Source organism: Epinephelus lanceolatus, chromosome 12, assembly GCF_041903045.1.
Source record: "Epinephelus lanceolatus isolate andai-2023 chromosome 12, ASM4190304v1, whole genome shotgun sequence".
NCBI classification, from domain to species: domain Eukaryota; kingdom Metazoa; phylum Chordata; class Actinopteri; order Perciformes; family Serranidae; genus Epinephelus; species Epinephelus lanceolatus.
In genome coordinates this window covers 16,805,070-16,817,230 of record NC_135745.1, presented here as the reverse complement: position 1 = coordinate 16,817,230, position 12,161 = coordinate 16,805,070, and the positions used below count along the sequence as shown (strand labels likewise).

At 39.1% G+C, this 12,161-nt stretch overlaps 1 protein-coding gene across 1 annotated transcript in view; it reads left to right on the top strand.

Moving 5' to 3' along the window:
• The first annotated feature begins 1,499 nt into the window (after nt 1-1,499).
• pigk (phosphatidylinositol glycan anchor biosynthesis, class K) overlaps nt 1,500-12,161 on the top strand; it is a 36,200-nt gene continuing 25,538 nt past the window's right edge. The window contains exons 1-8 of the mRNA XM_033651476.2: nt 1,500-1,626; nt 1,831-1,884; nt 1,960-2,051; nt 3,285-3,420; nt 4,730-4,841; nt 5,970-6,066; nt 8,495-8,612; nt 10,469-10,579. Of these exons, the coding sequence (XP_033507367.1) occupies nt 1,561-1,626; nt 1,831-1,884; nt 1,960-2,051; nt 3,285-3,420; nt 4,730-4,841; nt 5,970-6,066; nt 8,495-8,612; nt 10,469-10,579 (786 nt within the window). The 5' untranslated portion in view covers nt 1,500-1,560. The remainder of the gene's footprint in view (nt 1,627-1,830; nt 1,885-1,959; nt 2,052-3,284; nt 3,421-4,729; nt 4,842-5,969; nt 6,067-8,494; nt 8,613-10,468; nt 10,580-12,161) is intronic.

Sequence of the window (12,161 nt, the reverse complement as noted above, 5' to 3'; positions counted from 1 at the left end):
CCCAGAGGCTCCCTCAGCAGTGACATGACATGCACTTTGACATCTGCTGCCTGTGAAATACATGTCACCTCTCATTATGAGGGCCCTTACCAGTGAACTGGAGAGGGCATTTGAATATGAAGCTGTCAGGATCACTTGATGTCTAATCTGCTATTATCATCTGCCATATATGACCAAATAATGATTCACTGAATTAAACACGCAGTCATCTGTGTACTCTAACCCCTTAAGTGTCTTACTTAAAAAAGAATCGCCACTTAATGCAAAACCACTCAAAGAAACACCAACAAATCATTGCAATACCACAGTGAAACATGCCAAAAAGCCATTAAAAGCCATTAACCAAAAAGAGGTAATAGAGGGAGAGGGAGACATGACTCCATAGCAGGCTGGATGAAGACATTGCAGGGATATGAATACATTTGTTACAGCAGAAATCAAATAACACAGTGAGATCCAATTTGCAAGTCCATAAAATCATTGTCTCATGATATCCCATCGAGTGCCTCTAAAACAACCCATATGCACAGTCACTGTTATTAATTATAATCTTGGTTCTCTCGATATTAACTTTGAAATCAATTCGTTTACTCCTACATCAATTCAGTATCTGTCTCTTTAACGATAAGCCACACATGCACAAGCTGCATCATCTGATAACCGCATAGAGCTCCTGCGAATAGTCACTCTCAGCAGTCTTGTCAGCATGTATCCACCAATATTAAGTATGAAGTTAATTAAAACACAATAATTATAATTACATAATTATTATAATTACAATAATAAATTTCATATTTTCCACAAAAAGATAACATGATAACAATGTAGTTTTTGTTTTTTAGTTAGCATTTGTGAATTAAATTGTAGCAATGCCCACATTTCCCATTATCATCCCATTGGCGGTAATTTGCCTTCATTAATATTGAATATGAATTGTAATTGTGAAATGTCAATAAGTGAATGATTTTGTGTTTCACTCAAGAAAGGTTCTTATCACTGTAAGTTTTGCATTAATAGTGATTTACTTATTTGTAGTTCTTTCCCATATGAAATTAAGATGTGTGAAGTTAATTTGTTTTCAGCATGTATTATGTAAATATCTGTGATTTATGTTTTTATTTCTCCCCTGCAAAAGCTCTGAACAGGCTATAATATATAGGCTCTTTCTGATATACTAGGGAGGTTATATAATTTCTATGAGCATGTACAACAGTAGAGCAAAAGGAAATTTTCTCCAGACTCAATTTTTTAGTTGGGAAACAATCAATTGATCACAAAATGGACAGTGTTGTATAATGTACAGTATACGTCAGTGACATCTTTAAATAGACATGATGTACAAGCTCAGTCATAAAATGTGTTTGCATATGACTTTGAGGCAGAGCAGCTTACTGTGTGACCTTCACATGCCATTTTTTCTACCAGTTAAAAATTGATGTTGGGTCCATCCACATTATTCATCAACCGAAGCTTTTATTTTGACACACTAACCGGAAGCACTAGCTGGGCGGAGCCACCGCTGTTCACTTCCTTGATGCACACAGCTAACAGTGCTGCACAATGAAAATACTCACGTTACTGAGCCTGTTTTCCCCATTCTTATCAGCGAACGGCGTTAACATTGAGGTGAGTATGTATTCTTTCGCATGCAGCAGTGAATATCCCGATATTTATTTGTTTAATGTTGAATTTTACCTTAAATGTCTCTCCTATGTTAGCCCTATGTGCTGTCATGCTAGCTGTCATGATGTTGAGTATTGTTGCTTGCACGAGCCGAAACTAGGTTTAAAAAAACGTTTATCTATTCATTTTCCTCCACTTGTTTCTCAGTATAGCGCAGGGCAGTTCTTCAGCAGTGGTCACACTAACAACTGGGCTGTTCTGGTGAGTATTCGTTCATTTATTTAACCGTCACATCTTTAGCTGAGTATATGCTAATTGGGTTTTTGCTTTGCATAGGTGTGTACATCCAGATTTTGGTTCAACTACCGTCATGTGGCCAATACTTTGTCCGTCTACAGAAGTGTTAAGAGGCTGGGCATTCCTGACAGGTAACTGTCGTACAATGTGTATCATTCTTAGGTCTAAACTATTGTGTCATCTCCAGATATTTAATGGTGATAATAATCTGCAGCTAGACACAAGCATTGAATTATAAATAGTTATGAAGGGTTGAGTTGATATAAGCCTTTTCCCATGGTTATGGTGTCCTGACATTGCAACTACTGATATGTTGGAGGCTGCTAAACACTAGAAGGATAAATTACAATTGTATTTTCTTTCTGTGTGACTGCAGGTGTATTGTTGTTGTAGTGGTGGTGACAGAAGGGATGAACTAACATTACATACATTGTGAGGGACCAGTTAGAATACCAGCAGTACATGTCCATTAACACAAAATAAGAAGCAGTTTATAAAGCTCTTCCTCAGTATGCAATGTTCAAACACTTCTGGCTCCTCTTCTTTAAACAGAGTGGAGCTGTAGTGGTCAACAGGGGAGAGTTTGAGACGATTCAATTATGGGGATGTGGGGATGTTGAGGATACAGTAGACGTACCTCTGGGCTACCGGGAAGCTCCTGCTAGGGTGTCCGGAGCTAAGAGAACAAAGATGTATTATTTTTTTGTACAATGATAAACAAAATGCTTTGTCAGAGGTGATTTTCACCTTGGCTAGTATACAGCTAAAAGGAGCAGTGATCAGGTGCTTCTGGTGAAAAACATTAAGATTGTTATTGCTTTTAAAGCACACACTGGTCAAATGCTACTGCTTTTTATTGTTTAACATACACCGTCATTTATTGTTAACATTTTTTATTGGTTTCTCTGCACCAATACCAATATGAAACAGGATATGATGTGTCCTGAATCATTATTCTGTAAATTACCTGCTTTGTATCATGACAGATTATCAAGTACATACAATTTACTGTATATTACTGTATATTAGCAAAGTAAATTTGTGTTTTCACTCATTTACTGGCACCTATAGCTTAGGTGGGTCAGCTCTTAACTATAGTGTTGTTGGTTCAATCACTGGCTACTCCTGTTAACATGATGAAGTTGCATTGAGGAAAACACAATCATATTTCTTCCCATTTGTGTATGCGGAAAAAAAAAGTTTAAATCGCTTTGGACACAGACATGATGAGCAAAATGATTGTAATGTAACTAATCATCAACATAGAACTGAACATATGTTGAAACATTAGTGCAGCGTTTGTCTTTCCACATATTTTCTAATGATATAATGTAAAATGTCTTTGTCATTTTCTGTTTTTCCAGCCACATAGTTCTCATGCTGGCTGACGACATGGCCTGTAACCACAGAAACCCCAAACCTGCCACAGTGTTTAGCCACAAGAACATGGAGCTGAATGTGTACGGTGACGACGTGGAGGTAGACTACCGAGGGTATGAGGTCAGTTCCCATTTCAGTTGGACAGTTACACAACAGTTTGTCTCTTTAAAATCTATTTAAATCGAGTTTTAAAAATGCATCTTACTTTTTCATACATTTTCCACTGGCTTCAGGATTGTAATGTTTACATGTCAGTATCTTGAAAGCTGAATAGGCAGAACACTTCACAAGGATAAAAAAAATAACAACTCAATGTACATTTTTGTCACGCTGCATTTTGTTTTAGCCAGTTACTGTGGTTGTTCCACCATTTCCATTCACACTACTTAGGACAGTAACTGCTAATAACTTACACTGATACTCTTTGGTAATGTGGGATAGCTACCAGGGAAAACAAAAGCTCTATCCTCTTCCTGTGTTGGTTTCACAATGGTTGAAACACTTCTTTTGTACTGTATATTGAGCCGCGATTTTCTCTGGATATTGTACCTGTTGGCAGACAGAATTACATAGTGCATGCAGGCTTATAGGGAACCAGGGTAAACACTAATGTTGTCATTATTTTATGGCCGTTACCTTATGTGATCAACATGTACTTCATAATGATAAGTTAAAAGCCAAAAACTTGTCGACTTACACTTTAATGGAAAAGACATTGGTAAAGGGCTGTGTAAGACATGAAGCTTTTGGTTGATATATGTGATCTGTATGTCTTGCTACCTGTGCAGCACAGGTGGAGGTGTCACATACAATATTTCACCTGCTTTATAACAACTGAGTACTTTAAAGCATCACTTGTAGGCAGATATTATACAGGTGCCGCAGGGTATTAGAGGGTGTTATGGTCAACACTGTTTGTCTGGTGTTTGCTCTGTATGTTTATCAGGAAATGACTTGGTATCATTTGCATTCTCAAATAGAGGAGCACCCCAGTGTTTTGTTTGTTATTCTAAGGCAGAGTCCCAGTGGTGTACCCACTCTTTATCACAGTTTGATATTTACTTTGCTTTGTGCTGGTCCTTTAAATATGAATAAACACCTCACTGCTGAACCATGTTTGCGTTCAAACGGTAATCAAGTGCAAGAAAGATTGATAAAGATGAAGAGGGGTAAAAGAAGAAAAGAATACAATGAGTGATTGATTAATTAAAAGATAAGTAGAGCAGTTACGTAAAGTGCACCCCACTGATGCAGATGTTTGTGAAATGTGTTTGGTGAAAGTTTTTTGTTTTTTACAGTTGCAATATAATCACTGTTTTATTAAACCTATGTGCATAGATTTAGAAGATGTTCATTGCATAATGTATCGCTTCTAATCCATCCTAGGTTACGAAAATCTTTTCCGTTTCATATCTTGTCCATGTTTTAGGTGACAGTGGAAAACTTCCTGCGTGTTTTGACTGGCAGGCTGCCACCCAGCACTCCACGCTCAAAACGCCTCCTCTCCGATGACCGCAGCAACATCCTCATATACCTTACAGGTAGTTAAAGGATCTACTCTCAAAATACTCCACTCACTCACTTTATGTTTAATTAATGTGCAGTAGACAGTAATAGGAGATTTTTTATGACTGAAGCATTGGCTTGTATGTATATTTCCTACAGTGTCTACACCTCTTATTTAGTTAAAGACGCCTTACATTTCTCAGAATGACTTTCAACAACCCAAAGAGACAAGATCAAAACATACACCTTTGGGTTTTCAGTTACATGTGAAGGCAAACAGAGCAGGAACAGTAAGGTTTGTTCCAGGAATTTTTCAGATCATGGTGCTTCTAGTCATCAGTTCAGTAAGTAGATGATGGCTTTAACAGCCACAGTAATTAAATATACAGTAAGGCAGTTGTTGTGAGAAATAGCACCTCTGCTCTTTTCCCTCAAAGGTTAATGTTACTTTAAATCAAGTTAATTAAGTTTTATGATTAAAACAGAGGTAGCTTTTGTTTCAAGTGATGTATCCCACCTCCTCTATAAAACGCTGCAGGAGGAAACCCCACATAGTAAGAGCAACAGTTTTTATTCTTGAGGAAAAAGGGATAGTTGTATGGTATTACTTAGATGGACTTGGTAGCTTGTCACTACATTGCATTTTGGGGTACTTTACTGGAATATATTGCTGCTTGTAGCTGCCTTTGAAATGAAGTTTACATTAACAGGTCATCTGTGTTTGGTTAGTCCTGTATGGGATTTAAAAGAATCTCCACAATACAACAAAATTGTCCCAGATGGTAAAATCACAAGAGGGAGTATTTGTTTCACCAGAATTGAAATGCAAAAGTCTAAAAATGGCAACCACAAAAAGGAAGCTGTAAATTTGTCACTTGCAACACTGACCATTATCTACCACATATTAGTAAGTTATAAAAAGCCCTTCACATCATGCAAGTTGTGTGTTTTCATACTGAAATATTAAGTTGTTATCAAACTTTTTCTTTATCTCATTTATCTGTGGCTGAGTGGAGCTACAATCCTTCAGTTGTTCCTCTCACAGAGTGCGTACTGTTGCCAGCCCTTTGCATGTTCATCTTGTTATTTTCCATTCTGTATCATATTTTTGCATCATGAATCAGAGATTAATGAATTATTAATAATATATGTGTGTTTAATAGGCCATGGCGGAAATGGCTTTCTGAAGTTCCAGGACTCCGAGGAGATAAGTAATGTGGAACTGGCCGATGCTTTTGAGCAGATGTGGCAGAAAAGAAGGTAAATAAACTAGAAAATGACATGAAACTGCGATGGAAAGGGTCTTTCTGAAGTAACATCAAATACTGCGTTTCTCCTACTGCAAGTCCACTTCACTTGGTCCTTCTGTCCCCTGAGGGCCAATTAGCTGTGGTGCATGCCAACAAGCATTTAATGGCATGAAACTTAAAAACCAGTAGATAGAAGATGGGTTTTTCCTTTTGTTTTGATGGTACAGACTTCTAATAGCTCTTTGCTCAAACACTACTATATTCATACATACATTTTTATTGCAGCAGAGTGTTTCTTCTAGTAGACTGAAGCTTTTGATTGTATTATTCCAGTGGGCTACCACACGTTGAATTTGTAATTGTAATATTAATAATTTAAATGATAAAAAATGATACATGGCACAGTGTATAGATATCATATTGCCATGCAAAAATATCACGATACTATGCTATATAGATTCTTTCCCCAACCTCATACATTCATATACATACAGTATGCTGCACAAGTGCATAGTGTTTGTTGATTGTCTCATTTACAACACTTGGATGCAGCAGTGCTTTGGTGCAGAACAGTGGGGTTTTCACTTAACTCAAAACAATGTTTTTCATTACCTCCTGTGCTTTAACTCCTCTTCTTGCTGCAGTGATGTAGAAGTGTACTCAGGGTCAGTGGTCAGTACATGGTGAAATTGCTGTTAGATGTGACTACAAATACAACAGAGCACACCTCTGTATCGCCCTTGGGTTTGTCAAAGGTGGAACAGACATTAAACTTGTGTAACGGAGCTTTTCTGGATAGAATTCCTTTACTTTTAAACTCAATGTATTTAGTTTCTAAGGAACTGCCTGGTGATTTAGGGCCTACTGCATACTCCTTAAGCCCCTTTCACACTGCCTGTTCAAGGTGGAAATGTTGCGCTGTTATTTGGCCTTGCTGTTCTGTATAAAGTGTGCGAACATGGAATCTGGGAACAGAGTTGTTTGTCGGATAAACCAGCAGTGGAGGCAGTAACTGAGCCAAAATAACATCTGTGTAAACGGGACAGCTAGCATGGTGGGACTATAGGCACGCACAGACACAGTAGATGCTGACATTGCAGTGTTACATGTCATACCTCTTTTTCCTTCACACCAGCATGGCATCTAAAATCAAACACTGGGGCAGCATTGTGCTGATGTTGTTTGGTTCAGTGCAAAGAAGCAAAGGTGGCACAATGGCAGATCTACTTTATGGCAGTATTTGAATTTGAATATTGTGAAAGGAGCCTCAATTCCCTAACCGCCTAGTATTACAGAGTAGTTTGGCTGGATGTGGTCAGAAGTGAGCTCTGTTGCACATGTAGCTACACCCAACAGTGTTGCCACAGGGGAACTGGCTCACTGGCCTTGTATGGCCTTGACAGTGCAATTTTGCTGTAATTTGCTTAAAGTGTGACACATAACCAACAATGTGTTTGGAAACTAAGCTGATGAAAGACTGTAAAACAAAACCAATGAGTGAAAAGACCCAGGAATGATGTGGTGTGGTCTGTTGATAACTCTCTGTGGGAGTCGCACTATGCAGGGGACCTTTCTCATAACACATATATATTTGGTCTTTTGTTAGTATAGAAATACTGATGATAAAAACTTTCTATAAACAAAATGAATTCTGTCAGTGTTAGTGCTGTTGAAACTGCCGTGAATGTGACTTGTTTCCCATCTATTAAACTAATGAAACACATCATACATCACTTTAACAGCAAGGGAATTACTGTTATACATATATTAACACAACTGCTTATGAAGGAGAGACTGTCTCTGTTTATAAATGGAATCGGTCGCCTTTTAAGGTGCTGCAGTGTTTAATTTGTGTGAATTGTGAGACACTAAATGAGCAAAAGCGGCTCTCTGTTACCAGCTCCTCTATTGTCCTCCAAACCTATCAATAGAGAGTCTGGGTTACAGTCAGGCCCCAGGCTGCTTGATAAAAGCTTAGTGACGCCAGCTTTGATGCTGATGTGATAATTGCTGGCTTCAACTGCCACATTACTGTCACCATAGAGACTTGGCCACCTCCCTTCATCGTCCCCAAACCACCGGTTCAGTTAAGTCAACTGGATATAAAAGTCTTATCATGTTTGACTAAACAACCGAGAGAAGTTAAAGGGAAATTTCTCTTTAATAGAGGAAGACAAAAAGGGAGGAAGGAGGAAAGGAGGGAGCAACTGAGGAAACTGTGTGCGTAGGTGTGTAAGAGGGGCAGAATGAAGCTGTTGGTTTTTCTTGGTCACCATGGCAACTGCAGTATGAGAGATGGTTAGGAGGTTTGTGTTATGCCAGGTTTTATTAGAGCAAATGGGCGAGTGATATGCCAGCTGTGTATTCTCTCAGCAGCCTTGTTTGAGAATGTACATAAGTGTGTGTGTGTGTGTGTGTGTGTGTGTGTGTGTCTCCAGGTACAACGAGCTGCTCTTCATCATTGACACCTGTCAGGGCGCCTCCATGTATGAGAGGTTCTACTCTCCAAACCTCATGGCTTTGGCCAGCAGTCAAGTTGGAGAGGACTCCCTGTCGGTGAGTTACCTGCCCTCATATGGAAGAGAGAAATTAAAAATCATCAATCAGGCTGTCATGTTTACTAATAAGCAGTGTGATTTGATAACAGCGACTGGAGACTGAGCCTGGGCACTGTGTTCATTCCTACTCACCCCATAATACAGTCTGATGTGTCAAATTTCTGCAAATTGGAATATAATAGGTGATTTCATGTCCTGCTCTTTATTGGATTTGGATAAGTTTACCCTTAAGCAACCTGTTCACATTTTATACTTCTACTCCACTAGGTTGAAATATTGAACTTTTTACTCCACAACATTTAGTTGATAACTGAAGTTACTAGGGCTGGGCAATATTTTGATATTATATTGTGATATGAGACTAGATATCATCTTAGATTTTAGTATTGTAAGTTGTCTTCATGAAAATAACTTTGTGTCACATTTCCTGAAACTGTCATTACATTCTGAAAGAAGTACGAAATAGATAGTCTGGGAAAAATCATGCCCCTCCTCCTCTTCCTACTGCCTCTTATGGCATTTGCTAGAATCTACTGTGGTGCAACCAAAACAACCAATCAGAGTCGAGGAGTCGCTCAGTGCAGCTGTCACACTGTCAAACTAGGCAGCGCTGATCAAATTTTAATCATAAATCTGTTACTGCATTGTCTATTTCTTGCCTCAAATGTCTAAAGAAACATATTGTAGTGTACTGTTCAGGTGTAAAATGAAAAAGTTTGTGACTCCGCCTCCATGTTGGAAACAAGATACCAAGCACCGCCCGAGGGCTGGACCAATATATCCACATTACTGATTATTGTTTATTAAAAATCTCATTGTGTAAACATTTTGTGAGCGCATAAATAAACAACTGTACTATATAGTGGCGTCCATATCGGTATTGAGGTATTTGGTCAAAAATATTGTGATGTTTGATTTTCTTAAGGTCACCCAGCCCTACTAGTTACTTTCCAGTTTCAGATAAATGCTCTAGTTACACAGTGGATGACGTTTAAGGTTGGCTGCAGCTGCCTTCTTGAAAGCCAGATGAGACTGCCTCCTTTCAGAACCTCTTCACTCCAAAATGTTTATTTACTGTTAAAAAAAAACTCATGACCTATGCTTAATCATCTAAATACTTTGGGTTTTAATGTCTTAAAATTGCGATCAGTTTTACCTTACTGCATACTCATTATAGTTCCCAGAAAACCTGACATGCTTTTTGACATGTGTCCTCTCTACATCACAGACTGACACCCATGTCACTTGGCTTTACACACTTTGCCTCACTGATTAGGGGTGAGGCAAAAGTGGCATAGTTTGAAGACAAGCTGTCAAAATATTTTCCTTTTGATGTCAGTACCTTTTGCTGTTGGTGCTATTTATTTCACCCAGACACCATCTCGGAATACAAAATAGGTGCTGTTCTTCAACCTACATCCACAAAACCACTGTGGAGTTTGAGGTGATGATAGTCACTCATTATGGCACCCTGCCACCACTAACCACTGATTAAATTCCCCCTTACAATAAAAACAAATGCACTTGCATTACTCTAATATTTCTGTTTAATTGGCAGCTATGGGTTGGCTTCCATTTATTAACCTGTTAGAGTGTCAAATTTCACTTATCAGACTTTGGTAGTACTTTAAAAATTACTCTGCACACTGTAATTACACATCAAAACAGAGTGACATTTTTGTTGTGATGTATCCTTTTGAAGGGAATCAGTTATTTGTGGGGGATGACATATGACTGTTGCCTTGTTTTGATAATCTAAAGAAAATACATTTCAGTGTGTCCAAAAATGTCACCAAAACGTCTATACTGCTAAGTGCTATTGGATATTGAATATTCGTATTCTTGTATTTCTAGCACCAGCCAGATTTGGCCATAGGAGTGCATTTGATGGACCGTTACACCTTCTACCTGCTGGAGTTCCTGGAGGACATCCACCCTGCAAGCAAAGCCAACATGAATGACCTGGTGAGGATGTGTGTGCCTTTTAACCAATGATCATGTGTAGCATAGAGCATAAGGTAATGTTTATTTTCATTATCAAATATAGAGAGACAGGGGCGTCGGTGGCTTAGTGGATAGAGCAGGCACCCCATGCACAAGGCTGTTGCTGCTGGCCCGGGTTTGACTCCAGCCTGTGGCCCCTTGCTGCATGTCACTCCCTCTCTCTCTCCTTCCTTCACACTTGACTGTCCTATCAATTAAAGGCTAAAATGCCCCAAAATATATCTTTAAAAAAAAAGACATAGACAGAGAAAAATGCCCATTACAGTTTCTAAGAGGCAGGAATGACTTACTGTGGCACACTGTGATGCATCTTGGAGAAGTGAGTCTTGCAGTGATTGTAATCTTGTGCTTGACACACACATCATGGAGTGGGTAGGGAACTTAGAAAGTAGCCTCCTCTCTGACATTGCCACCAGAGAATCCAACTTCACCCCCACAACATTACTGGCCGTGTGGGTAACTTTGTTGAGTCTGTTGAAGTCTGCTTCCCTCAACCTTCTGCCCCAGCATTGCAAACAGCAATTTTGTTTTCAGGCAGATGTTGAAGGACCTCAGCCTCCTTATAAAGGAGAGAAGACTCTGGCCCTTTTTGTGAAGGGCTTTGGTGTTTTTAGCTCAGTCCAGTTTATTTTCAGTGTACATTCCCAGGGACTTGTGGTACTCCACAATGTCCACACTGACCACTAGGGTCACCAGTGCCTTTGTCCTCCTCAGATCCACAACCAGCAGCTTTTGTCTTTGTCATGCTGAGCTGTAAATGGTTCGGCTCAGGCCATGGGGCAAAGTTAAGGTCATCAAATCTTTTGCAAACATTTTTACTGGATAAATAAGTAGTGGTAATTGGATTGACTACTCAATTCAGCTCTAGAGAACCATGCACACCTATATACACTAGTGTAGTGCTCATTTCCTATTTGGAACAGGCTGATTGGTTGGCCTCTGGTGTTGCTGCTTGCAGCTTTCTAGAGAACCAATCATCCAAACAACTTCACACTTGACACCACACTTCCTTGGGTCTGAACAATACACCTGCCATGACACTGTTGAGTCCCCTAGCAATGCTGGGGTACATGTGTCATTTGCTAACAGCTAGCTACGTGGGACCAGGTTAGATCCAGAAACAAAAGCATTCAATCTGAAAGTTACATTAATGATGCTTGAAATGTCTGAGTTTGCTGCAGGGCAACATTTCCCATCTCCCTTTCTTCATCTGTTGCTAAAGCACTGTAGTGAGGAATGAAGAGTGAGCTGTACCCAGCATGCTGTTCGACAGTGTTACAGCTAATAGGGGTCTTCTCTTCATACACTACACAGTGTGTAATTAACACACTACAAATAGATATATTCTGTTGATACATACAGTACATAGAAACCAACAGAGGCTTTTTTCCGTATTAGTTAGATGTCAACTCTGCATACACTATTGAGTTCTATATAAGTGAACATGCTGCTACCTGGTATAACACATAGGCGTGCCTGTACACATTTAAGCAGTATAAGTTTGTTTTATATAAACACTTAACACAAAAATAGTGTTTTCTCT